This window comes from Carcharodon carcharias, chromosome 23, assembly GCF_017639515.1.
Source record: "Carcharodon carcharias isolate sCarCar2 chromosome 23, sCarCar2.pri, whole genome shotgun sequence".
In the NCBI taxonomy this organism is placed as follows: domain Eukaryota; kingdom Metazoa; phylum Chordata; class Chondrichthyes; order Lamniformes; family Lamnidae; genus Carcharodon; species Carcharodon carcharias.
The window spans coordinates 32,559,556-32,586,219 of NC_054489.1; the positions used below are offsets into that span (position 1 = coordinate 32,559,556).

Genomic DNA, 26,664 nt, shown 5'->3' on the forward strand with positions numbered 1-26,664 from the left:
GTATTTTGTGCTTTGCCTGGGTCTGTTGAAATCTATATTGTTTTACTGTTGCCTTAACAGAAGTGTAACTGGGAGCTAGATTAATGAGGGTAATTAGGAATTATTATAGTAGTAATTTGTAGACCTATGTATGTGCTTAAAATCATTTCTTTAATTATAAAAGTTTAATTAAGTTTTGTCAAAAAATCTCTAAGACTGAATTTATCACTACTGAATTTAAGGCACTCATCGCAAAATAAAAATACAAATTGCGAAACAGTTGGGGCAGCTGTTTCCTGTTTCCCTCTGGAATTTGAGTAGCTCGGCATTTGCCATCTGCTGTGCCATAAAAGGAGAATAAGAAGTTGTGAGAAGTGAGAACTAGAGGGCCTAATATTTAACAAAGCAACTGTGACTAGGTTCCAGAGAATCGAGGATCTGTGTCCGGGGTGGCTGGCCTGACTCTATTCTATCCACCTCGGGAAAATCTGACCTTAATTCCAGCCACTTACCCATGCCATCACTATGTCCGCCTATTTCCACCACTGTAGCATCACCCAATTTCAGCCCTGCCTTAGATGATTTGCTGTTTAAACTCTCATCCATGCCTTTGTTACATTTACACTTGGCTATTTCGCCACATTCTGGTTGGCCTCCCACATTCCACCCTCCATAAACATAAGCTCATCCTTGCACCAAGTCCTGTTCACCTATCACCCCTGTGTTGGTTAATCTTCATTGTCTCCCAGGGAAGCATGCCTTGATTTTAAAATTTGTATCCTTGTTTTCAAATTCCTCCGTGGCCTTGTCCCTCCTTTTCTCTGTAACCTCCTCCAGCTACACAACACTCTTAAAAATCTACACTCCTCTAATTCTGAATTCTTGTGCATCCCCAATTTTAATACATTCAACATTGATGGCCATGTCTTCAGCTGCTGAGTTCCTGAGGTCTGGAATTCATTCCTTAAACATCTCCATCTCTCTACATCTCTTGTCTTTAAGACCTATCTCTTTGACTAAACCTTTGGTCATCTGTCCCTAATTTCCTTACGCGGCCCGATGTCCAATTTTGTTAGATAATGCTTCCGTGAAACACCTTTGAACAACATGTGACATTAAAGGTGCTATATAAATGCAAGTTGGTATTGTTATTCTGAGTAAGAACTAATAGGTTTGGTCCCTATTGGTGCTTCTGTGGTCACTTTTGAGGAGCCAGAGAGAAGTTTGTATTAGAAAATTTTGGAATTGGTGATGAAGAAGGGTAGGTACATGGGGAGAGCCCAACAAAAAAACAGGGCAAGTGCGTACAATGGTCTTTTCACATCCCTCAGATATAATAAATTCACGCACAAGGTGATCAAGAGAGTTGTCCAAAATAGAGTGATGACCATATAAAAGACAACAGGAAATGGACGGGTCTACAGCTGCAGTCAATAAAGCCTCGTGCTGCCATCAGAAAGCAAAAAGACAAATCAAGAGAGAAGAAAATAATGGGCAGAATTTCGCTGTTGGTGAGCAGGGGGTGGGGCCCACTCGCCAACGCGTAAAATGAAGTGGGATGGCGTGGGGCGGAACATGAGGGGGACATGTTAGGGAATTTTTTTTTCTCTATTTTTAATATTTTTTAAAGTATCAGCGATTTCCCTGAGGCAGCACTTAGCCTCAGGGAGATGTGCGCTTTTTCATGCGCATGCATGAGCGAGCGCACTCTCGCTTTTGGGGAAACCCTCTCCCCTGCCCGCACTGGAAGTGCATAGCGCTTCCCGCCAGGCATCACGCTGGCCAGGCCTTAATTGGCCTGCCCATGTAAAATGGCGGTGGGGCCTGCTTCTCCGGCGGGGATCAGCTGCCCGCCCGCTGGAGATTGGGTCGGGCCCGCCCACCCAAACAGGCAGAAAATTCTGCCCAATGACTACTTAACTGAAAGTAAAGAAAACGATAAATAATGCGACTCCTTAAACGCCATCCCATAATTAAATCAGCATTACGCTAGCCACACTTTTAAATGTAAAGTGTTAGATCACGCTGCACTACCTATCCTGGTTTTACCACACATTCCCCATTCATCACAAATTAAAGATTCACAATGCATCATTTGTCAATCATAATCACGTGGTTAAAAATTGAGTCATTCGAAACACCAACCGTTTGAAAGCCACATAGGCCACGAGTCCCACCACAACTGCAGCCAGGATGGAACAGTAAACAGGAATGATGCTGTTATTGTTGCCCTGCCCAATAAACTGTGGAGAACTTGGAACAGCAGTGGTGGTCATTATCTCTGTTGTTGTGACGCTTTTTAGAGGTACTACTGTGTTCACCCGGGTGAATCTTGGATTGTAAGCTGCTGAAGACAGAAAAAATGAGATCGTTTACTTTTTGTGCTCACACAGTAATTTTTTTTTTATCTCAAAATGATTTGTTTTATAAATCTCAAAGATATGGGGCAGAATTTTACAGCCCTGTTTTGGCAGGGACGGGGCCATAAAATGCAGCAATTCATTAAAATCCCCACAGACTGCAACGGGAATGTAAAATCCCACTGCCGTAAAATTCTGCCCATGGAGTATCATAAATATTATATTTTACAATTGACAAACTTAACCTCTGCTAATCATAGTCTCATGGCCCTATCCACCTTCAGGCTCAGTATCACTTCTATCTACCATCTTTTACAGCAAACTTCATTCAGAACTTGTGCTATTCAAATAAAAATGGTGATAAACTTATGATTCCATCACTAAATTGAAGAAATTAGGAACACGTTTTAAATGTTCAGAGCTTTATATTACTACAAGGTTGTAAAATGGATGACTTCATAATGGGCAGTAAAGAAAGTGATAAAACATAAAATACTGGCCGGCAGATAAAGTTAGTCGTTGAATCTCACAATTCTAATCATGTTAAACTGTTTGCGCTTTAGCGGTTTTCAATATAAGAGCATCTCGTCATATTGCATTCTGGTCTGTGATAAGCAGCCAGCCTTCAGAATGCAACAAAAAGAGACATAGGCCTGAATTTATCCTGCGTGGGCACCGCGATCGGCTCCACACCGCCATTTTACACGGGCAGGCCAATTAAGGCCCGCCCAGCATTCTACGCGAGTGGTAGCGCTCAGCGCTATCGGGGGGTGGGGGGGTGGGGGGGGAGGTGGAGAGGGAGAGCCGGGCCAGTGCTCTTTTTCATATGCGTAAGATTGAAGCGTTTTTTTTTAAAAACTTTACGGACATTAAAAATTTAATGAGACATGTCCCCTCAGGTAACTGTGTCACATGAGATGGGACATGTTTTTATTTTTCACATAAACTTTTTATTTAAGTAGTAAAAGCTTTAGGAAACCTCATCCCGCTCGTAGATGAGGTTTCCTAAAAAATGTGAAGGCCGCTTGTCCTTTTTGCCAGTGTAAACATGACATTTATTACTTTGTTAATGGCCTTAATAGGCCTATCAATTACCGGTGAGTGCACAGCCGACTCTGGCGTGCGCCTGCCGAACAAAATACCGAACTGACGGGCGATGACATTGGGACGCATGCCCGATGGCATCGCACGTCATTTTACACGCAGGCATATTGGGCCCGCTCCTGCACCCTGACTGAATAATCCTGGCCATAATGTTTACAAACATTACAACTGTGGGTGGCTGTGATTTCAGTATGGAATGCGATCAGATTAGAAACTACATTAGTAGCTAGTGAGGAAATTGTGACTGAATCACAAAATCTAAGCAATTCAAAAAAAAAACTAATCAGCAAATAAACACGCAAAATTTAAAGCTGACTGTTTATTTTGTGATCTTTTCAATTTCTCAAATACAACAAGATTGATGACGGATCCTCCATGCTGTGTCAGCCGTGGGTCAATTGGTAGCTCTGAGTCAGAAAGTTGTAAATTCAAATCTCACTTCAGAGGCTTGAGCGCAAAACCACTGTTGCACTGTCAAAAATGTCGCCTTCTGGATGAGATGTTAAACCAAGGCCTCATCTGCCCTTGTAGGTGGACGTAAAAGATCCCATGATACCATTTCAAAGAAGGGTGGAGGAGTTACCCCTAATGTCCCAAGCCAATACTTATTCCTCAATCAATATCATGAAACCAAATTGCATGGTTATTATCACATTGCTGTTTGTAAGAGCTTGCTATGCGCAAAGTGGCTGCCACTTTTCCTGTATTTTACAACAGTGACTACACTTCAAAGTATGTCATTGACTGTAAAATGCTTTGGATTGTCCCAACTTCATGAATGGCACTATTATTTATATATATATATATATATATATATATATAAAAATATGCAAATCTCTTTTTACCTTTTATTTCACTTCAAACATGGATAATGTTGACTACTTACACTGCTACTGAGAACAGATTTGAATTATATGACTTCTGTGAAGTGTTAGGGTGCCTGCAGCAAGGAGCTGGTAGGTTAATCTTTGGTAAATGCCAAAATGTTAGTATGGGTAAGGTTGTGTCAATACAACAATATAATTCTATGATCTGGAATTAAGTACTAATTGCACAATGTTATTCAATGTGTGCGATTATTGACCATAGAGAACTCATTGCTGTTTTGGTGAAGAGCAGAAGACCCAGGCATCATTTTACATCCTACACTAGAGGTACATCATTACAACATGAGTAATACCATTGTGCCAGTTTGTTGATATATCCTTGAACACCTGTAGCAGTGACCTTAACAGTAATGTCACAGCAATGCTAAAATCTTTCATTTGTTTCATGGTGCAGATGGATCTTTTTCACAACCATTTGATAGAACTGGAGATAACACACCAGTGACTTGATGGCTTCTGCGCTAACCAGTTGCAGTACTTCCTATAAAAAAAACTGCTGCATTCCTAAGAGAGTAGCCACTAAAAACTAAAATTCTCCTCTCTCTTGAGGTCAATAAAGTCTTTCTGGCAAAATGATAGCTGATTATTCTTTATCATTTGCCCTTGGGACTTGGGTTTTGACCCAGCTCAGACTGTTGCTCATCACAGGCAATAAGGATCCTATTTGAAATGAGCTGAACCTGTCTTAATCTGGGGGATACAACCCCACAACACACAGCAGATACTAATTTGGCAATCTCCTCAGAAATAGGGAAATAGGTGGAAAAATGGTCTGTTGCATTTGGATTACTCTTCTGAGATTGAGGCTAAGGCACATTGTTGTCCAAACTGAGCACACAATTCACATTTTTTAAAATATCAATTAAGTGAAAGACACCAACAGATTTGTTGCTATTTTTCAACTGTTACTTTTGCTCATGTCAAAGTGGCTACCCTGATTTGAAACAGCCTGGTTTACTGGTGTGCTTGTGCTTAGTTCTGTTGTTTGAGAAGGCCTTCACAAGCCACAATAAAGTACTTCTTGTCAGTGATTAATGATGATTTACAACTTGTTAGTACCGCACTTCATTTAGCCATACAGTAAGACTGAATTGTAAAGGCACTCGCAAATCATTACAAACAGGTTCCTTGTTTTGTTTAAGAGAGCTGTGAGAATGGATTATTTATAGAATTTACTAAAATGATCTGGCATATTAAGGAACTTTTCATCTTTTTTTCAGGGTAGAAATATCCCTTAGAACATGGTACTTGTAGGATTAACAATAACAAAAGTAATAGCTTTAAACCATGGAACCTGAGGACAGCTTGTGTTTGAGAGACAGGACACATTGCCAATACTCTTGTATTCATCAAAGCAAAGTTTTATCAGACAGGACCGTAACTTCAGTTTTGTTAACCTGAATGAAAACAGTAAATTTTCTACTGGTTGGAATCTTGAGATTGGCTTCATAAAAATGTTCAAGAGTGGTTCCTGGGCTGAATTACACATGGCACTGGGGCCTCCCTGAGCCTCAATTCCCTGGCCCAGCTTTCAAACTGTTGCTGCAATAATTGTACCAATATAGAGGATTGCAAGGCAGCCTCTTCACAGGACCACCATCCACTCTGCTTGGACTGGACTGGTTTCTGCAAGTGCATCCGAAGAACCAGCTACAGATTCCAGTGGCACCACAGAAGACAATATGTCACAGCACCTTGCTGCACTTACCCCTTCAGTTCCACATTCATTCAAGTAGGATCTGTACGATGTGCTGAATCAGTTCTGCCACTGTCAAATTACCCCTAGGAAACATATCATTAACTTGTTGGCATATAACCCTGCTCTGGGGGCCAGTTAGCTCACCTGGCTAGATGGTTGGCATGTGGTTCAGTTTAATGCAAACAGCACAGGTTTGATTCTCGTTCTGGCTGAAGTAGACTTGGGTCCTGCCTCCTAACCCTGCCCCTGAGAGAGGAAGGCAACAGCAAATCACCGCTGACAAAAATTGCCATGAAAACACCTCAAGGTGATGCATCAGCAGACTCTGAGCCAATAAGCTGCCTTTGAGCAGAGATGAATAAATGGACCAAGGCTCCCATTTTAAAACTATTCCTGAAGGAATTCCTCCACCTTGTCGAAAATCATTCTCTGTTTTGTGCCTCATTGATAACAGATTTGTTTTCAAATTGGTTCACATCTAAGTGGCTACCTTGATTTAAAGCAAATGTACTTCCATTAAAATGTTTTTAATCAATTAATTTAATTGTAACTTCCCTCTTCTCCATATTCCCTCAATAAAAGGAGGTTCTAGGTTCTATAGCAGATCTTGAAGGGATGAGGCAGCACTCCATTGTTTTTGGTTGTGCAGCATCTTCCCCCTGTAAGAAGTAAATAGAGAGTTTGAAGATGTTCTGCCTACCATTACATGGAATGCAACCTAGGTGTCAATGCATTTCTTGGCAGGGTACCAAAGGTGCAGAGAAGAAAGTCCCTGTCATGTGCAGCCTTTCCAGCTTCCCTACATGTAAATTGTGAATAAAAGAGTATACGCAAGGGAAGGTAGGAATGTGATTCATGTTTGGTAAATCCACACATGACCCTGATAAGTTGTAGATGATGTTCAAAGCAGTGGTGGTTGGAAATGGAAAATGGAAAACATGTTTTTGTATTGTTACATGTTATGACTGTCTCCTGTGGCCTTGACTGACTTGGCGAGTTCGCTGAACTTCATCTCGCATTGGGTAGCTGAGTGGAGTTGATGGAGAGTGAATCAACTACTAAGGACACCCGCTTTCACTGTGCCCAGATGAAGCATTTTACAGACCCCTTCCTTCCATAAGGGATAAACTAACAATCTTCCTCAGCAAATAAAGCCTTAATTGAAATACCTGTAAATGATGGGAGCTTGGTGTCTTGAAGAACCACCAGTCCCATGCATTGTAGCGATCTAAATTGTTAAAGACACAAAATGGTTGCATGGCATTAAACTGCTGCAGATTCACTTCCTCCAATCTTTAAGACGTAAGCTTTAAGTTGGTACACAAATGGTGCTGGGATGCCACAATCAATATTTAAATGAAGCTGACTGAAGAAAATAGATTTGGGACACAGTAGTGTCACAACTAAGCTCAGCATAGAAGGAAACCTAGCCCCACAAGAGTGTTCCATCACAATAAAATTAAGTACTACATATTTTTTTACACATTTTGATACATCAACACAAGATAAATCAGTTGAAGTACATTTTCTATTCTTGGTTATCAGTGTCTGTTTCAACCACCACTCCCCACCCACCAGCCCCTCACCGCATGATCAGGTAACATGAGACCCAGACACAGATCAAAGTTCTGTCTGCACTGCTCCAACAATGGGAGATTTCCTCTGTGCATTGTGTGCAACTAAGCACATTCTTCATGATCGGGTTTACTATTTTGTTGCACAAAGCAGACAGAGGAAATCTCCCCCACACCCCCCCAGTGTATTGCAACGTAGATATCAGCATGAACCTTCAATGCTTTCATTTCCCGGAGAGGTGAGGTATATGTCAACTCTGTTACCGTCAGCTCAGCTTTAAAACCAGATGTTTCTGTTTATTAAAATTGCTCGCTGTTTTTATGAATAGGGCCCGCAATTGAAAGCATTTGGAACCGGCAGAAAGATATTGGGCAGAATTTTGCCCTTGGCGGGGGTGCTCGATGGCGACGGGCAGGAAGCCAACTGCCACCCGTGATCGGCACCGGACCCCGATTTCACGCTGGCGAAGGCCCACCCAGCACTTAAATGCGAGCAGCAGTGCTGAGCGATACCTGTGCGGGGGGCAGGGGAGGGTCAGCAGGCCAACTTTGTGCATGCATAGGAGAGAGTGCTTCATAATCTGAAGATGGAGAGATATGAAAAAAAAAATGTAATGAAACATGTCCCGTCATGTGACTGTCACGTGAGCAGGGACAAGTTATTAATGAAAAATTAAAGTTTTATTTTATTTTTATTTGCTTTTGGGAACCTCATCCCACCTGTGGATGAGGTTTCCAAAAAAAAACGCAAGGGCCGCTTGGCCTTTTCGCCTGCCCAGCAAAAATTTTAATTTAATTCATTACTTCATGGCCTTAACAGGCTTTTTAATTGTTGTTGGGTGCGCTGCCGGCTCTGGTGTGTGCCCACGACTGAACTATCGTGCGACTGCGCGTGGATGTTGGCACACTTGGCCGACATCAACGCACATCATTTCACGCTCAAGCAGGTCAGATGCGCGTCTACCCACCAAGCAAAAATTTCTGCCCATTGTGCGTGTGTTTATGCACAGAATCAAGGGGCTGAATGGCCCACCCTGGCTCCGATTTCTGATGTTTTTATGACTGAGATTGGGTTATCAACTGCTCATATGTTTAGAAACAAACATTTTAAGAATCTTATCTATCATAAAATCTTTGCATCATCAAAATTTTTAAGTTTCACAATATGGGGGACAAGTTTTTCTACAGTTGAACTGGCCAACAACTTCACTGAGTTGCATAATTACTATTTTTAATTAACCTGCAAATGATGCTTGAAAGGGCCTCACCCATTTGTGGAAAGTAATTCTTACTTTAAGTTGTACTTTTGATAAAAAGCAGGTTTGCCAATAAAACCAAAACAACTATGAGAAACGCACATCCAATTTCCCAGCTTCACCACAGGTTTTTATTTTCTTCAAAGCCTAAACCATTAATTGTTCCCAAGTTTACTTTGAGCTGGATATCCTTTCATCATATTAAAAAAAAACAATCCTTATCCTACTGGAACCCTAAAAAGGTCGTGGCGTAATCATTCAACATCCAACTTTTTATGTAGGAGAATTTATTTTTCATGTTTCAAACACTGGTGACTGCTGGATCACTCAAGGAAATAGTAGGTATTTTTAGTTGACAGGAACATCTGGTCTGAAAGCGAAAATTGTTGTAACAAGATCACGGTGTGCCTTTATCTTTAAAAGATAAAACACACAGTCCTGTGGCCCTTAAAATTGCAAGACACCCTTGACAATGCATCTCAAGCGCAGCGGTGCTCCATGTTGACATTGTAAAGTTGAAAGGAATTCTTAATTGGGGGTGGGGTGGGGTGTGGGGGTGTCACTCAAATGCATAGTTCCAACCCTATTAACAGTGTTTAAATATTACTACTAACCTAAGGAATGTACTGTCTTTGGGTGTCACAAAGCTATGGATGTTGTAAATTATATTTGAAGCTTAGTCTTAGTTTCCTTTTTTTACTTCATTGACCTCTTCACAAAACCATATTGAATTTCGGCAGTTTATGTGCCCTTCAGTCTTTGGCTTCCAGACAGACATGAAGATGGTTCAACTGTTTAAAAAAAAAACTGGAGGTAGGAAGGAAGGGAGGAAATTGCAGAAAGTTAAATAGAATGTAAACCTCCCTCCTTAGCTGTGGCGTTGTTGGATTGATGATTCTGATTCCTGTACAGTCTGCTATCGGACAGCCCTAATACATTCACACCACCCTAATTAGCTCACCGATATTGTGGGATTTCCTTCACAGGTTCTAACACTAACCCTTTCCTATTCTCTTCGTGCATACAATTATTTCCTACTTGTATAAAAACTGTGTTCGCCTGGAAGTATTTTATTTAAACCTTTACTATATAGGTAAATGTTGGTATAAGGGCTAATAAGCTTGACTGATCTGGTAAAATATAAGCAGCTTTGACAAAATTAGGACAGTGAGGCACCAAATGCCATTTTTGAACATTTACATGAATACTCATATTATGGCACCTCACCTTCCTTAGTCTTCCATTCCTCCTACAACCTCCAGACTTTTGGCATCACCTAGGGCTGGATTTTGACTACCAAGGTGGGATAGCTTGAGCTGAGAAATTCCCAATTTGCCGGACACACCTCAGTAAAAAGTACATTGAAATGCACAATAGTGCGATTTTTCCTCAGGGAGGTGGGCGGTGGGGGTTGGGGGCTATGTGTGGGATAGATTTGGGCCCGCTGACCCCAGAATCAGAGCACAGGCTGTCATGGGGGCAGATGAGCGCTGGGGTGGGCTGGTTAAAAGGCCAACTTGTTTCTCTGAGACATTATCACTGTTGTTTTACAAGCTGTTAAGATCTTGAGCACTCACCCCTCACATCCGGTCACACCCACTGACCCCCCTCCCATAGCCCCCCCATGCCCCCAATGCCAAATCAATGTCAACTGATATCCCCACCCACCCCCAATGCTCCTCATACCCTTTATGCCAACTCCAAAGCCTCCACAGTATCCACAATGGGCAAATTGCAGGAGCCATAAGGAGATGAAAGAAAACAAACTTCTGACAATGTAATATAGCTCTCACTCCTACACACTTGATAGGGATAACAACTCTCATTCATAGAATTCATTCAATGCTTTTAGATCTCCGCAAATGGCTAATCTCTTATAAAACCAAACAAACTTCTATTTAGACCCACATCAAAGGCAGCTAATCCTTCAAAAGATTCCTTAAAATGTCAATAAAACTGCGAACTCAGAATGCCCCACTGAAATAATTGTAGCTTTTGAAACACAGCCAAGCATTTATAATAGCAAATGATAGCCCTTGGGGAAACATCAACAAAGAACTCTACTGAAACTGTGCAACCAGATGCTACTCTTTTTTTGTAACCAATGCATGTCAATCAAAGCAAAGTTTTTTTAAAACACTCACTGAAGCTGCAGCCTATAGTTTTAAAGTTAAAACAGGGCATTTAAAAAACTTCAGATCATAGCAGTTATACAGGCTTTATCACCCTTCAAGGGTGTTTAAGTCTCCTCCATTAAGTCATGACTACCATACTGTAGGCTCAAAACCTTGCAAGAGCCAAAAAGGGGTCTGTTTGAACTCAGCACTAAGTTGAAATGGCTCTGCTGAGTTAAGGTTTCCCTCCTGTGTGAATCACAACCAGTCCCCTTTCCCCGACCAGCAAAAATCGGATCTGTCGGAAATGGGGATGAGACTTGTGCTTCCGTCATGTTTAAAGGTCTGTTAAATCTTCCTGACTTTGCAAAGATCCAGCCCCTGATTACTAACCCCTAAACTGTACTCTTCTCCTTACTGTCATCCAGGCGTTATCCCACAGGGTTGGTTTTACTTTTCACTTATGTTCCTAAAGTCTGTACTAGCTGTCCAAGAGTTTTTCTTTCAAATTACTCAGAAAGATTATGATCCACCAGGGCTTGCAGTGTAAAGACAGGACTATTAACAGACTGAAAGCATTACAGTTTATTGCTCTGTCCTAACAATGCAAGCTCCAAACATCTTAAAGCATTTAGTGAACCTTATTATTCCATTAACTTTGCATTGCATTTCTCTTCACTCCCAATGCCCCCTTACAGCTGGGTCAAGCCTGGTTACAATGTTTTGAATACCAACAGTACTGGCGCCTTGGAGCACATCAACTCTCCTGTAGTTAACTCACTCAATTTTGGAGTATCACTGGGTTTAAATGTAAATTTATGCAAGAATTTTAACTCCACCACATGATTGGGTTCTAGCAATCTCAAATTCTATATGTCACATCTGTAGCTTATTTCAATTCAATATACAAGTGTCTTGCGCAGGAAAGGCAAGCCATGTTCATATTCCCCAACCCCCACCTATGGCACCACCCCATGCCCACACAAAAGATGCAACACCTGCCCCTTCACTTCCTCTCTCCTCACCGTCCAAGGGCCCAAACACTCCTTTCAAGTGAAGCAACATTTCACTTGCATTTCCCCCAACTTAGTCTACTGCATTCGTTGCTCCCAATGCGGTCTCCTCTACATTGGAGAGACCAAACGTAAACTGGGCGACCGCTTTGCAGAACACCTGCGGTCTGTCCGCAAGAATGACCCAAACCTCCCTGTTGCTTGCCATTTCAACACTCCACCCTGCTCTCTTGCCCACATGTCTGCCCTTGGCTTGCTGCATTGTTCCAGTGAAGCCCAACGCAAACTGGAGGAGCAACACCTCATCTTCCGACTAGGCACTTTACAGCCTTCTGGACTGAATATTGAATTCAACAACTTTAGGTAGGTCTTGACCTCCCTCCTCCATCCCCACCAGCTTTCTGTTTCTTCCCCCTTCCTTTTGTTTTTTTCCAATAAATTATATAGATTTTTCTTTTTCCCACCTATTTCCATTATTTTTAAATATTTTTAAATCTTTTATGCTCCCCCCACCCCCACTAGAGCTATACCTTGAGTGCCCTACCATCCATTCTTAATTAGCACATTCATTTAGATAATATCACCAACTTTAACACCTATGTGTTCTTTTGTTCTGCTGTCTGTGACATCTTTTGATGATCTGCTTCTATCACTGCTTTTGCCTACAACCACACCACCCCCCTCCACTTCTCTCCCCCCCACCCAACACCCACCCCCCCGCACCCCCCAAACCCAACCCCCCCCCCCCCCCCCCCCACACCACCTTAAACCAGCTTATATTTCACCCCTTCCTGGGATTCACCTAGTTCTGTCGAAGGGTCATGAGGACTCGAAACGTCAACTCTTTTCTTCTCCGCCGATGCTGCCAGACCTGCTGAGTTTTTCCAGGTAATTCTGTTTTTGTTTTGGATTTCCAGCATCCGCAGTTTTTTGTTTTTAAGCCATATTCATAACTTTACACGTGGATGGAGCTCGTATGGAATCTTCAGGAACTGCCATTTATTTATTAAAATGGACATGAATGTACTGTTCAGATGGCCATCAAGGGATCAGGTGACCTTTGCTTATTGAACACAGGCTATCAAGCTTCTGAAAAGTTCTGAATTGAATAACCATAGGTGGGGGCCTCCCCCTGGAATGGACATACCCAGACAGATGTTATCCATGGAATTCGCATCTGTCATTGTTCAACTCTTACTCAAAACACAGAGTTAATAGAGTCCTAGACTCCATGGGTGACATTTTCCGTGCCCACTGGCGTCAGGCAGGTATGAATGGACAATATGGTGAGATGGCCAAAACATCACCATTGTGAAACCAGTTCGCATTTGTCCACCCTGCCCATCAATGGTGGGCCGCGTATCCCACCACTGCACGTCGGGAACTTCATTTTAATACATCTGCATACCATATCACGTCTGCTCGCCGGAATCATCCCCCCCACGCTGGATCATCCGAGCACGCTGACATGTTTCACAACTGAACATACACAATGTGCACTCGGCGGGCTGCACTACACTTGGGACTTCGAGGTTTGTCTGCCTGCCTTGCTTCGGGCAGGACTCATGGTCATCAGCGCCAGGCTTCACAGGCAGCACCACATCACTTTTAGGGGGTCTCGCAGGCAGGTCTTTACTTACAAGACAAGCCATAAGGCAGGTATGGCTTTTCAATGGCTGCAGGGCTAGGGCTTGCTTGAGGAAGGGGGAGAAGCGGTCCCAGGCAAGGGCAAAGGCTGCAGGGCCAGAGCATTACTCGGGAAGGGCGGGGGGGGGGGGGGGATGATATCACAGGGTGTGTTGGGGGGACATGTGTTGAACTTGCAAATGGCCTTAAGAGAGTGAGGACTAAAGAGGCATTCTCCAGAGGAGATGAAGCCAGAAGGAGATGTGAGGGTGTGTGTGAGAGAGCGGGTGGTGATGTCCCTTGAGCTGGCAGTAAGTGAGATGCCGGTGAATGTGTGGTGGCCTTGTGAGTGTGTGAGTTTAGAGTGATGAGATGGTTGCCTTACCCTGATGGCACATATGAGATTATTCATCCTCTTTCTGCACTGGATGATGAACCTCTTCTGTACAGCTTTCACACTGACCACCACTGCCACCATCTCCTAAACCGGAGTAGTGACACTGATGGGCCTCCTGCAGCCAGAGCGGGGGTAGAGATCCAACAGTGTGCAGAAGGCCTCCAGGGATGTGTCACTGAATCAGGGGGCTGAAGTTTTCTTGCCTTTTGGGGCCATGTCTTCTGTACAGCCGTCCTGGGCTGGAAGCACTGAGAGGTGTGTGCACGGCTGCAATTTAAATATGGCACCTGGTATGAGGGAGCAGTGAGGTAAATTAGCTTTAAGCCATTCTAGGTGGACAGTAGCCATTGACCATGTGATCAAAGCTGGCTTCGGATTCTGAGATCCTTTGTTGTCTCAAGACACCTGGGCAGGGTACAGAAGAATACCACCAAGGCCACAGCTGAAGAGAAAGGCTGTGCCATCTTTGCCTTTTAAGAATCATCAGTCTCTGGCCAGTCTGAGAACCAAACTCTGAAACTAGCTTCAAGTCAATCAGTCAGCAAAAGTATTTAACCTATTCCAGTTTCAAAGTTCAACTGAAAGCTAACCTCCTAAATTTTGACGACAAGAAATCTCACAACCTGCTGTGAATCCTTTGGGGAGGATTTTCCTCCCATCGGTGGTGGGGGTTGGGGGGGGGGGGGGTGGGGATTGTGTAGGGGCGTGTGAAGGCGGTCGCAGACCTGATCGGCGCCCCCGATCAGGTCCGTGCTGCCGTTTTACGTGGGTATGCCAATTAAGGTGCGCCCAGCGTGACGTGCGCCCGGAAGCGCTGAGCGTTCCCTGTGCGGGCGGAGGGGGTGGATTCCCTGAGTTGTGCATGCACGCGAAAGAGTGCAGAAATCTCGCTGAGATGCAGAGATGCCTCAGGGAGATTAGTTTAAGTTTTAAAAATCTAAATGAAGAAAAGTTTTTAAGACCTGTCCCCTCATGTGACAGAGCTGGAACATATCAATGAATTTTTATAAAAATTTTTACTCAATTTATAAACACATCATGAAACCACATCCCGCCCGTGCATGAGGTTCCATGAAAAATGCAAAGGCCGCCTGGGCTCTTCACCTGCCCCCTACGAACATTAAGGTTGGACGGGCAGCTCAGTTTATTAGTTTAATTACTTTTCAAGTGGCCTTTGACAGTTTGGTGGGCACGCAGCCTGCGTCATTTTATGCCTCGGCGAGTGGGCCCCGCCCCCGCTCGCTGAGCCGAAAATTCTGGCCTTCATTTTACAAGACCCTCATTTCAACTTTAAACCATCAAATGCGTTCAAGAAACTAGAGGCCTGCCACATGGGAAACCTGAAATCACAAATTAGAGACTAAATTAAATGTAGTCTGTAAAAGTGCACTATTTTTATCTTCTATGTCAAATAGTTGTGTGTGTGTGTGTGTGTGTGTGTGTGTGCATGCGCGAGAGAGACTGGGTGTGTGACATTGTGTTAATTTAGGGTACGTGTGTAAGAATAAATAACCTTCTTTATTATAAACTCAAAAAAACATGCTGCTGATTTGTGTAATTGGAATTAATTAATTGGAGTATATAGTCCCAGGATAAGTAAGGGCACACCTCTTTCCATACAAAACATACTGAGATACGTTCTGTCCGTGGCAAAACTGTTAATTGTTGTTTATAAGGCCACAAGTGATAAGTCAGTATTACCGTCCACATCCATTTGGTGGAAAACTTTAAAGTAGATGAAAAACAGGTGTGCTGACTGGAATAATGTTCAAACCCACACTTGTACAGAGTAATGTTCACCGTGTTACCCAATGTTCATATTACTGCCATTTTTATAGTTGTCAAGGCATTGCTGTATACCAGCAGCTGAGCATTAGGGTCCGTGTGTAACTGTTCATTTAGAATTTTGCATTTTTAAGATGAACTGTGCTCTTGCAAAGTTGTTTGGCAAGACCTTTTACATTTCTTTACATAGATACAGCACCATGAGATGTTGACAATATCATGTTACATTGTGATCAGTTTTCCTCTACCCCATTAATTTTTCCCTTTCCCCAAGGAAACAAAACATCTTATTCCTGAATAACCCATTATGGTTTATTTTAGTTTGTATTTGGGCCTTCTCAAGGTGAGGCATGTCAGAGCTGGGCAATGGAACACCTTTTTTTTCTATTTAAATCACTCTTAAGTCAGCATCAGCCTCTTTCAGGCTGTATGCAAAGCTTGATGTAGAGCAGTTCTCCCTCCTGTTGATATTAAACCTTCAAGGGCACAACAACAACTTGCATTTTTATAGCAGCTTTAGCTTAGTAAAATGTCCAAAAAGAACCAGCAGAGGTGAAACCAAACAAAAATCATCACTGGACCAAAGAGGAAGATGTTAGGGAGCATGAAAAAAACCTTTGTCAAAGATGTGGGTTTTAAAGAGAGTCCTAAAGGAGAGTAAGGATGCGGAGAGATGAAGGGGTTTGGAAAGGAGATTCAGATCAGCGTTTAGGCTGCTGAAGGTACGGCTGCCTCTATGGAACAAAGGGTGGGGGTTACCAAGAGGCTAGAGTAAGAAATACAGTTATTTGAGAGATTGGAATTGCAAGTGGTTATGGATCTGGGAGGGGTGTGGAATGAGGATGAGGAATTTAAATTGGAAGCTTTAGGGGACTAGGAGCCAATGTAGAAAGGACAAAAGCAGGATTCGGTGCAGGACAGGGTCTGAGCAGCAGTGATTTGGATAAGCTGAGGTGGAGTTTGGACAACGGAGGGCTGGCATTGACACCCGTTATTTACAGGTTGCTGTGTTTTAATTTGCAATGTACAGCAGGTCCTATTGCATCAATTTAATTTTTGTCCTCACAACCTTTGAATGGCTTTTCTTTGGCTAGTTTATTTGAAGTCTTCAGATAGGGAAGAGAAAACTTTCATCCCATCAATTTGTGCAAGATACTGTAAATCCAAGAGGGGAAAGCACACTGTACTCATTCCTAGCAATGATGTTGTATTAAAGTTCATTATCTTTGAAAGCTTTTTCGAACAGCTTGTAACCATCATATTACTTAGCATGGGCTTCAGCTTTCAAATACAATTAGAACATTGTAGGATTTGTATCATCATAAACTGCTTTCAGGACACACTGGTAAATGGCTGAAGTTCTGTTAAGTTTTCTCTTGTGCCTTATCTTTTAAATATTTTGACTTTTTTTTATCTCCAAAGGTTATTTGCCACAGCATGATATATTAATGGATACATTATTGAGTTAGCAAAGCTAGACTCATCTGTAGGCTTCTATTATAACAATGGTGCCCTTCCCCATTTGTTCCTTTGCAAATAAAGGTCAGATGATAAAGATACTGCACACAGTTCGCTACATATGAACTAACAAAATAGGAGCAGAAGTGGGCCATTCGACCCCACAAGCCTGTTCCGCCATTCAATAAGGTCATGGCTGATCTGTTTGTGTTTTGAATTCTACATTCCCATCAACCCCCAATAACATTTGATTCCCTTGCTTAACAAGAATCTATCTACCTCTGCCTTTAAAATGTTCAATTACCTCACTTCCACAGCCTTTTGAGGCAGAGAGTTCCAAAGGCACACAACCCTCTGAGAGAAAAAAATTCTCCTCATCTCTGTCCTATAAGGGCGACCCCTAATTTTAAAACAGTGCCCCCTAGTCCTGGACACACCCACAAGAGGAAACATCCTTTCCACATCCACCTTGTCAAGACAATTCAGGATCTTATATACTTCAATTAAGTCACCCCTCAAACTTCTAAACTTAGTGGAAACAAGCCCAGCTTGCCCAACCTAGCCTCATAAGACATCCCATTCAATCCAGGTATCAAGCTAGTAAACCTCCTCTGAACTGCCTCCAATGAATTTACATCTTTCCTTAAATAGGGAGACCAAAACTGCACACAGTATTCGAGATGTAACTTATGTAACTGAAGTATAATATCCTTACTTTTATGTTCGTTTCCTCTCGTAATAAAGGATAGCATTCCATTAGCCTTCTTGACTATATGCTGTACCTCCATACTAACCTTTTGTGACTCATGCACCAGAGCACTTAGATTCCTCTGCAATCATTCTCCATTAAAGTAATACTCTTCTTTTTTACTCTTCCTGCCAAAGTGAACAACTCCACATTTTCCCACATTATACTCCACCTGCCAGATTTTTGCCCATTCAAGCAACTTATCTCTATCGATCCGCAAACTCTTTATGTCCTCTTCACAGCCTGCTTTCCTACCTATCTTTGTGTCATCTGCAAATTTAGCTACCATGCCTTTGCTCCCCTCATCTAAGTCATTGGTATCAATTGTAAAATGTTAAGTCCCCAGCACAGACCCCTATGGGACCCCACTAGTCACATCCAGCCAGTCAATGACCCATTTATGCATACTCTGTTTTCTGCCAGCCAGCCAATCTTCTATCCAAGCTAATATGTTACCCCCTACGCCATGAGCTTTTATTTTCCGCATTAAGCTTTGATGTGGAACCTTATCAAATGCTTTCTGGAAATCCAAGTACAGTACATCTACGGGCTCCCCTTTATCCACAGCACAAAGAATTCTAACAAATTGGTTAAACATGATTTCCCATTCACAAAACCATGCTGACTCTTGCTGATTACCTTGCGTTTTTCTAAGTGCCCAGTGATAACCTCCTTAATGATCGACTCTAACACCTTTCCCATGACAGACATCAAGCTAATTGGCCTATAGTTTCCTGCCTCCACCCCTTCTTGAATACAAGGGTTACATTTGCTATTCTCCAGAACCTTCCCAGAGTTTAGCGAATTTTGGAAAATTAACATCATTGCATCAATTACCTCATTAGTCACCTCTTTTAAGACACTAGGATGAAGTCCATCTGGGCCTGAATACTTGTCAGCCCGCAGTTCCATGAGTTTGGGCAGTACCGCTTCCCTAGTGATTGTAATTTCATCAAGTTTCTCTCTCCCCTCCACCTCCTGATTTATAGCTATTACTGGAATGTGTTTTTATAGCCTCTATAGTGAAGACAAAAACAAATTATTTGTTCCTTTCATCCGCCATTTCCTTATTAGCTATTATCAACTCCCCATTCTCACTCTCCAGAGGACCAACACTCACTTTACCTACTGTTTTCCTGTTTAAATACCTGTAGAAACTCTTGCTATATGTTTTTTACATTTCTAGCTAGCTTAGCTTCCTCTCATACTCTAATTTCTTTCTCCTGATTAACCTTTAGTCATTCTTTGCTGTTCTTTATATTCTGACCAATCATATGACCTGCCACTCATCCTTGCGCAGTTATGTTTTTTCCTTTAGTTTAATGCTTTCCCTAACTTCTTTAGTTAACCACAGATGCTGGGTCCTCCCTTTAGAATTTTTCTTTATAGTAGAAATATACTTATTCTGAGTATTCTGAAAAATCCACTCAAATGTCTGTCATTGTTTCTCTAGTGGTCTGTCGCCTAACATTGTACCCCAATTCACTTTAGCTAGCTTAGCTTTCATGCCCACATAGTTGCCCTTATTTAAGTTTAAAATCCTAGTCTTAGACCCATTCTTCTCCCTTTCATACTGGATGTAAAATTCAATCATATTGTGATCACTGCTACCTAGAGATGCCTTTACCCTGAGGTCATTAGTTAATACTGCCACATTACACAATACCAAGCCTAAAATAAACTGCTCTCTGGTTGGTTCCACAACATGCTGCTCTAAGAAACTATTTCAAAAGCATTCTATGAACTTTTCATCCAGGTTACTACTGCCGATCTAATTTTGCCAGTTTATATGTGGATTTAAGTCACCCACGATTATTGCCATCCCTTTATCACAAGCACCCAATATTTCTTCTTGTATACTTTGTGCTATATTGTGGTTACTGTTAGGGGGCCTGTAGATCACTCCCATTAGTGACTTCATTCCCCTACTATTCCTCATCTGCAGTCAAATCGATTCCACACCCTGATCTCATGAACCAAGATCATTTCTAACTATTGCATAAATGCCATCGTTGATTAACAGTGCTATCCCTGAACCTTTACCTAGCTTCCTATTCTTCTTGAAGATCATAAACCCCTCAATATTCAGCACCCAATCCTTGTTATCCTGCAATCACGTCTCCGTAATGGCTATCATATCATACTTATTTACTTCAATTTGCGCTATCAGTTCATTTACTTTGCTATGCGCATTCAGATAAAGAGCTTTAAATTTTGTCTTTTTGTTATTTTTGTGTCATCTAGTCTTAACTCTTGGTGCATTCTTAGTTTTTTTTTCTCTGTTCCTTCCTGCCATTCACTGGCCCTCATTTCCCATATTACTATTTTCCTCTCTTTGATACATCTCATCTTTCCACATTTGATCCCTTGCCCCCACTATTTAGTTTTAAACCCTTTCTACTTTCCCACATATGTAATTTGCAAGAACACTGGTCCCAGCAGGTTCAGGTGTAGACCATCCCAACGGTATAGTCCCCACTTTCCCCAGTACTGGTGCCTGTGCCCCACAAATCAGAATCCACTGCTCCCACACCAATCTTTGAGCCACGTGTTTATCTCTCTAATTGTATGGACCCTATGCCAATTTGCACGCGACTCAAGTAATAATGCTTTGAGGTTCTGTTTTTCAATTTAGTACCTAGCTCCTCATACTCTCTATGCAGAACCTCTTTCCTGGTTCTACCTATGTCATTGGTACCTACATGGACCACGACAACTGGATCCTCCTCCTCTCACTGCAAGTTCCTCTCCAGCCCAAATAGATATTGCCTTCCTCCAGATGTAGATATCGCCTTCCCCCGATTAATTATACATGTGACTTGTTGTCGCTTGCAAGTGCATCAGACGTCCCAATATCTCTTAAAACATTTTAATGCATAAAATCCCTATGCCTCCCAGTATATTAGATTCCCAATACCTTAAAGTGTATTCCAGTGTCTCCTATATTCTAGTATAGTGATTGTGGTATTCCTTAAATCGCCTACTGCATAGCTACCCCAATTCTTCCAACACATCCCAGTACACCGATATCCCAGTGAATTTTACATATTAAGGCAGATGACGATTGCAGCATCGCCTGCATCTTCTAGAAATCTCAGTCAGCGAATTGCTATTCCCACTGTTTCCAACATGTTCCAGTATATAAAGATCACAGTAGTCTATAATTTCCACAGGGCTTCTCTCGACCTTCTGCCAAATCTATAGCAGAAAGTAGGGAGAACACTCACAAAATTCTACCCCAATTTCTTTTACATATTGTATGGGAACCGATCATCCATTAAATGTCCTGGTGTGTGGACCTCTTAGTGACTTCAATATCAATGAATAAATATCTCAGCATTGAATAAATATCTCAGCATTTCATACATATTTCAATCTATTGAAATCACAATATCCCCTTTGTCTCTCACTGTGTAGATTTCCCAGTGGCACCTACGCCTCACAGTGTATAAATAGTTCAATGTTTCTAAAGTACTCCAACCTATCATGTTCTTAATGTTGTCCTCACCTCCAACCTTAGTATCTCCAAGTACCTCTTATTATCTCTGAAGAAGTCATTAAGACTCAAACCATTAACTCTGTTACCCTCTCCAAAAATGCTGCCAGACCTATTGAGTTTTTACAGCATCTTCTGTTTTTATTTCAGATTTCCAGCACCCACAATCTTTTGCTTTTACCTTTAAGTCGATGTTTAGAATTGTCAATGTCTGCCACTTTCTAATGTATGAATACCCCAACATCCCATGAACGCCAACTTGTTCAAAATTCCTTTGGGGTCAAAATGAGGGTGCTTACGCCCTACTCTACTGATAGACCAACAGTGGCTCCCTGTTGCATCAGATCTGATGCGAGACCTCTGTACATTTACTAGTCCTTGGCCCAATCACCTTCAGCAGCTTTCACCCTTTTTTTTTTGAAGCCTCCAATTCTATTTCCCTTTCTGCACATTAAAAGCTTTCTTAAAAATCCACCAATCAATCAAGTGTCTGGTCACCCCAAAATGAGGGCGTCCATTTCTTATGGCTTCTCTCCAGCACCTTGGGATATTTCTGTATGCTAAAGACACTGGGTGAGTAATTTTCCAATGTCAATGTCATGCTTTGAGCTGGAGGCTTTGCATGAAATTGCAGAGAATTTACAGCTCAGAAGCAGGCCACTCAGCCCAACTGCTGTTTGAAATACATATGAGTCCTCTCCCACCACACTTAATCTAGTCCTCGCATATAGAATCGTAGAATGGATTACAGCATAGGAGGCCTTTTGGCCCTTCATGTTCGTGCCAGCTCTCTGCATAATTTTTTATTTCTTTCTCCCTCATGTACTTATCTAGATTGCTCTTAACTGAATTTATGCTATTTGCTTCAACTATTCCATGTGGTATTAGGTTCCACATTATAACCATGGTCACATGGTTCCCCTCACCCACCTCTCTGGGGTCTCCCAGCCAGGCCTGTCCAAAATACCGATTCTTACCTCAAGTCAGGGAGACATTATCTCTTCCTCTGTGGGACTGCTTTTAATCCTAGCAGTACTCTCTGAATTACTTTTTGGATTTATTAGTGACTGTCTTATATTGGTAACTCCTACAATTGGACACCCTTCAAATGGAAACAATCAAATGGGTGCAATTTAATGTTCCCCCGACCTGCGCATTTGAAGGTGGGGGTGCTCGTAAAATAAAACCACCTCCCTCCCTCCCTCCCACCCCGACCTGTCTCCTATATTATGGAGGTAGGTTGGTGCCAGGCAGCCTGACCAGCCTTAGCCTTTGGAGATCTTTAACTGGCCAATTAACTGCCACTTAAGGGCCCCAATCCACCTTCATTGTAAGTTTTCAGTCTGCGGGGGAAGGCAGGCCAAGGTGAGCAGCCCGGCAGCTTCGACTGTGTGGGCTCCTGTCAGGCAGGGAAGGGATAGTACCTCCTTTGAGGGGTCCCTGTGCCCATCCGGAGCAGCCCCCCATTCAAGTTCATACTCCCCTTTTCTCTTTCCTCCTGCAGCCTCTCTAGTTTACCCCCTGCTCCCTCCCCCCGTCCCCCCACCTTCACTGGAGTACCTGCCCAAAAATCCCCAGACTTACCTCAAGTCCAGGAGCCATCTTCTCTTTTCCTTTAGAACTGCTTTTAATCCCAGCAGTGGCCACTACAGTCTTCTGGCACTGCTGGTCTGCAGCCGCAGCTCTCTAGGGCAGGGCTTCCTCCCTGATGTGGGCGGAAGTCCCACTCTGACCCTATTAAGGCTATACCCCCAGCATAATATCGCTGTGGGGCTACCAAATTTCTGGTCAGCGAGGTACAGACGGCAGAGGTGGAGGCTAATCTAGTCTGCCCATAAAATCTGCCCCTATATCTACCCAATGAAACCCCTTTCTAATTTTAATCGCCTCTATTGCGTCACCCTCAACTTTCTCTTTTTAGAGGAAAGAGCTGCAAGCTTGTTCAATCTTTCTGATAGTTATAACTTTGCAGTTTTGGTATCATTCTTGAGAATCTTTTTTGCACCTTCACCAAATCCCTTTCATCCCTGCCCATTGGCAAGGCTTTTCAGAACATCATGAAGACTAAGTTTCCAATATGCACTTGTATTTTGTCAAGTTCCCCATTGACAGTAAAAAGTCAGAAATTTGTTATTTCAGTGCTGCCATACTGAATACTTTTACAGAGTGCATTCTTCCATATGACTGTCATCCCTGATTAAGTCTCTTTACAATGTATATCATTCTTTTGTCAAAAGAGTTTATCCAAAATAATCCAGTGAACCTGTTCCAAATGAGAAATCTGTTTACATTCATTGTCCATTATACAATGTTCCAGATTTAGGCACCAAGCATTTCAGTGCAAAATCCTGGTCCAAGTTCATAAGCTTCTTCATCTATTTATACAATAGATGACAGGATTTGGAAAGTTAAATACCAATATTACCCACTTAAATGTGTCCCCACTCAGAGATCCAGCAAACCTCACTGCCATATTTGATTGCTTTCTGGCATTTTGACTGAGATAAAACCAATTGTGGAATTTATCATCATATTCAAGAAAGAAAACTAGTTTTTAATTAAAACTTTACTCCCTGGTATATGTGTATCTTTTTGTGACCATTGGTTAAGTATAAATGAAGCACAAACCATTGATAGGATACTAGCCATAGACTGTTGAAACCAATGTGGTTGTTTAATGCCAAAGTAATATTGGACAGTATAAGTGCATTATATGTAGTTCATACATGCCTAGCTCATCCATAATATTTTATGCTTCTCTATATAAGACTTTGCCTGTTCCACCCAGTTCTATATGAAGAACGTATAGAGCCCAATTTTAACCCATTCAAAGCCCACCCACTTGCACAAAGTTAAAATGAGAACATGCTTCACTTATAATTGATTATTTTTGGTATGCAACTACAGTTGTTATGTAGGCTAAAATGGCAGTAGAATAGCCTCATAAGGTCCCCCAAACAATGAGATGAGTAATCATTTAATCTATGTTTGACGGTGTTAGTACAGGGGTATGGTCCTACTTATTTCAGTTTGTCCTCCTAGCTGCATGTCGCAGGATCAGAGGCAATGCCAAAAGAGGTCCACTCCCCTGTCTATCCAATCAATTTATTGGCTGTTCAGTGCTAATTGATAAAAAATCTGGCACGTTGCATGTTAGCTGAATATAGACCACAGCTAGAGATGGGAATGATCTATAACTTTGCTTATAACATTATCCTTGGTGAACACACAGCACAATATAGTGACCAATAATGCCCCTCTCCACCTGTATCTAACTTCATCCTTCTGGTTGAAACTGGATTTATTCTGAGGTAACCAGGAAGTCCTGTTGATGAATAAAACTGAACAGATTTTTGCTGTTGATTTAGTATTGGAAAAAAAACAGTTGCCACAATTTTACACAAAATATAATCTGGAACAGAAGCAGTATTAATATTCATTACAGCATAAATTGAAATCAAAGTTTTACTGAATGAGTCAATTTAACATTACTTTGACAAAGACGGGAATTGTGTTTTTATTTCAAATGTCATTAAAACTACTCAGGTTAGATGAGGCATCTCAATCTCTCCTCTAAGTTCCTAGGTGAAAAAGAGATAATCAGCCTGTAAAAAAAAGAACAAATGTCTTTTGTTCAGAAATCATTGAAGATAAAGAAATACTCTGATGGTTATAGGACAACAGGTTTCAATGGTTTTAATGTATACACTTTGACAGATGATGATGGAATTTCTGTGGTGCTTCAGTGATTTTGAACTAACTGCAGAATGGAGGCAGTGCTGTAACACATAATTGATCAACAGTTGGAGATCTGTTGTAAAGGATGGTTTATGACTGGCAGCATTGTCACAAAACAACTCAATGCCTAATGCAATTAAAGCTGACGGGCAATAATATCTTCAGTGTGTTTGAACTTCAAAGGAAAATAAATCATTATAATGTGCAGGGGCTCCCTCATCATCTTCCACGCTCCATTTGTGGATCGGCAGTGATAGGAGCTCCATAAGAAATTATCTTACATAGTTACCATCAATGACTGTTTTTTAGAACCTGGTGAGAGGAACTGAAAGACCCAGCAATAATTTGGGATGATTTTTTCTGTGATTTGTGATGCAGAAACAACTGTTTCCTTGACTCAAAACACAGGAAAATGTTTTCAACAGTCTTGTGAATAGTCAGTCATGGGAGTGCCATTTAGGAATATGAGCTTTTCGACATTACAGTGCTTTTTCTTTTAAGATAGAATATACAGAATGGAAACATGCTATTTGGCCCAACCACCACACTTATGCTGCACTAGAACCTCCTCCCATTCTTCCTCATCTATCTTCATCAGCATAACACTTTATTCCCTCTCCTTTATCGTTTATCTAGCTTGCCATTAAATGCATTTATACCATTGGACTCAACCACTCCCTGTGGTAGTGAGTTCTACATTCTCTCTGGGTAAAGGTACTTCTGGATACCAATTTGATTTCTTAGTGACTATCATATTTATGGGGCTAATTTTCACATTTAAAAATGACAGGTGGGACCCGATTTCAGGATTCATGCCTCATTCCCAGCACTGGCAATTTTAACCGACATAGGATAAGTGTGTAGATAGTGAGCCCTATACACATTGTAGCAATTCCATTCTCTTATCCACTTTACCTACTTCTGACCAATGAAGATGAGGATTACTGAAATTGGTCATGATTATTATCTTTCTTTTTATTCATTTCTCTAATTTGTTTGCACATTTCTTCCCCCACTTGCCTTCCACTATCAGGTGGTCTGTAGACTACCTCTATTAGTGTATCTAATCCTTGGGCATTTTTAAAATTAATTTTTATGGGATGTGGGCTTCACTGGCTGGGCCAGCATTTATTGCACATCCCTAGTGGCCCTTGAGAAGATGGTGGTGAGCTGCCTTCTTGAGCCACTCCAGTCTATGTGGTGTAGGTACACCCACGGTGCTGTTAGGCAGGGAGTTCCAGGATTTTGACCCAGCGACAATGAAGGAATGGCGATATATTTCCAAGTCAGGGTAGTGAGTGACTTGGAGAAGAACATCCAGGTGGTGGTGTTCCCATGCATCTGCTGCTCTTGTCCTTCTAGATGGTAGTGGTTGTGAGTTTGGAAGGTGCTGTCTAAGGAGCCTTGGTGAATTCCTGCATTGCATCTTG

At 41.9% G+C, this 26,664-nt stretch overlaps 1 protein-coding gene across 2 annotated transcripts in view; it reads right to left on the reverse strand.

Annotated features, from left to right (window-relative positions):
• LOC121269222 (tumor necrosis factor receptor superfamily member 16-like) overlaps positions 1-26,664 on the reverse strand; it is a 179,560-nt gene that overhangs the window by 39,190 nt on the left and 113,706 nt on the right. Inside the window, exon 4 of one of the 2 annotated variants that reach the window (XM_041173766.1) lies at positions 2,125-2,323. In XM_041173766.1, the coding sequence (XP_041029700.1) occupies positions 2,125-2,323 (199 nt within the window). Of the gene's footprint in view, positions 1-2,124; positions 2,327-26,664 lie in introns of both variants that reach the window. The other variant, XM_041173765.1, reaches the window with a different exon arrangement.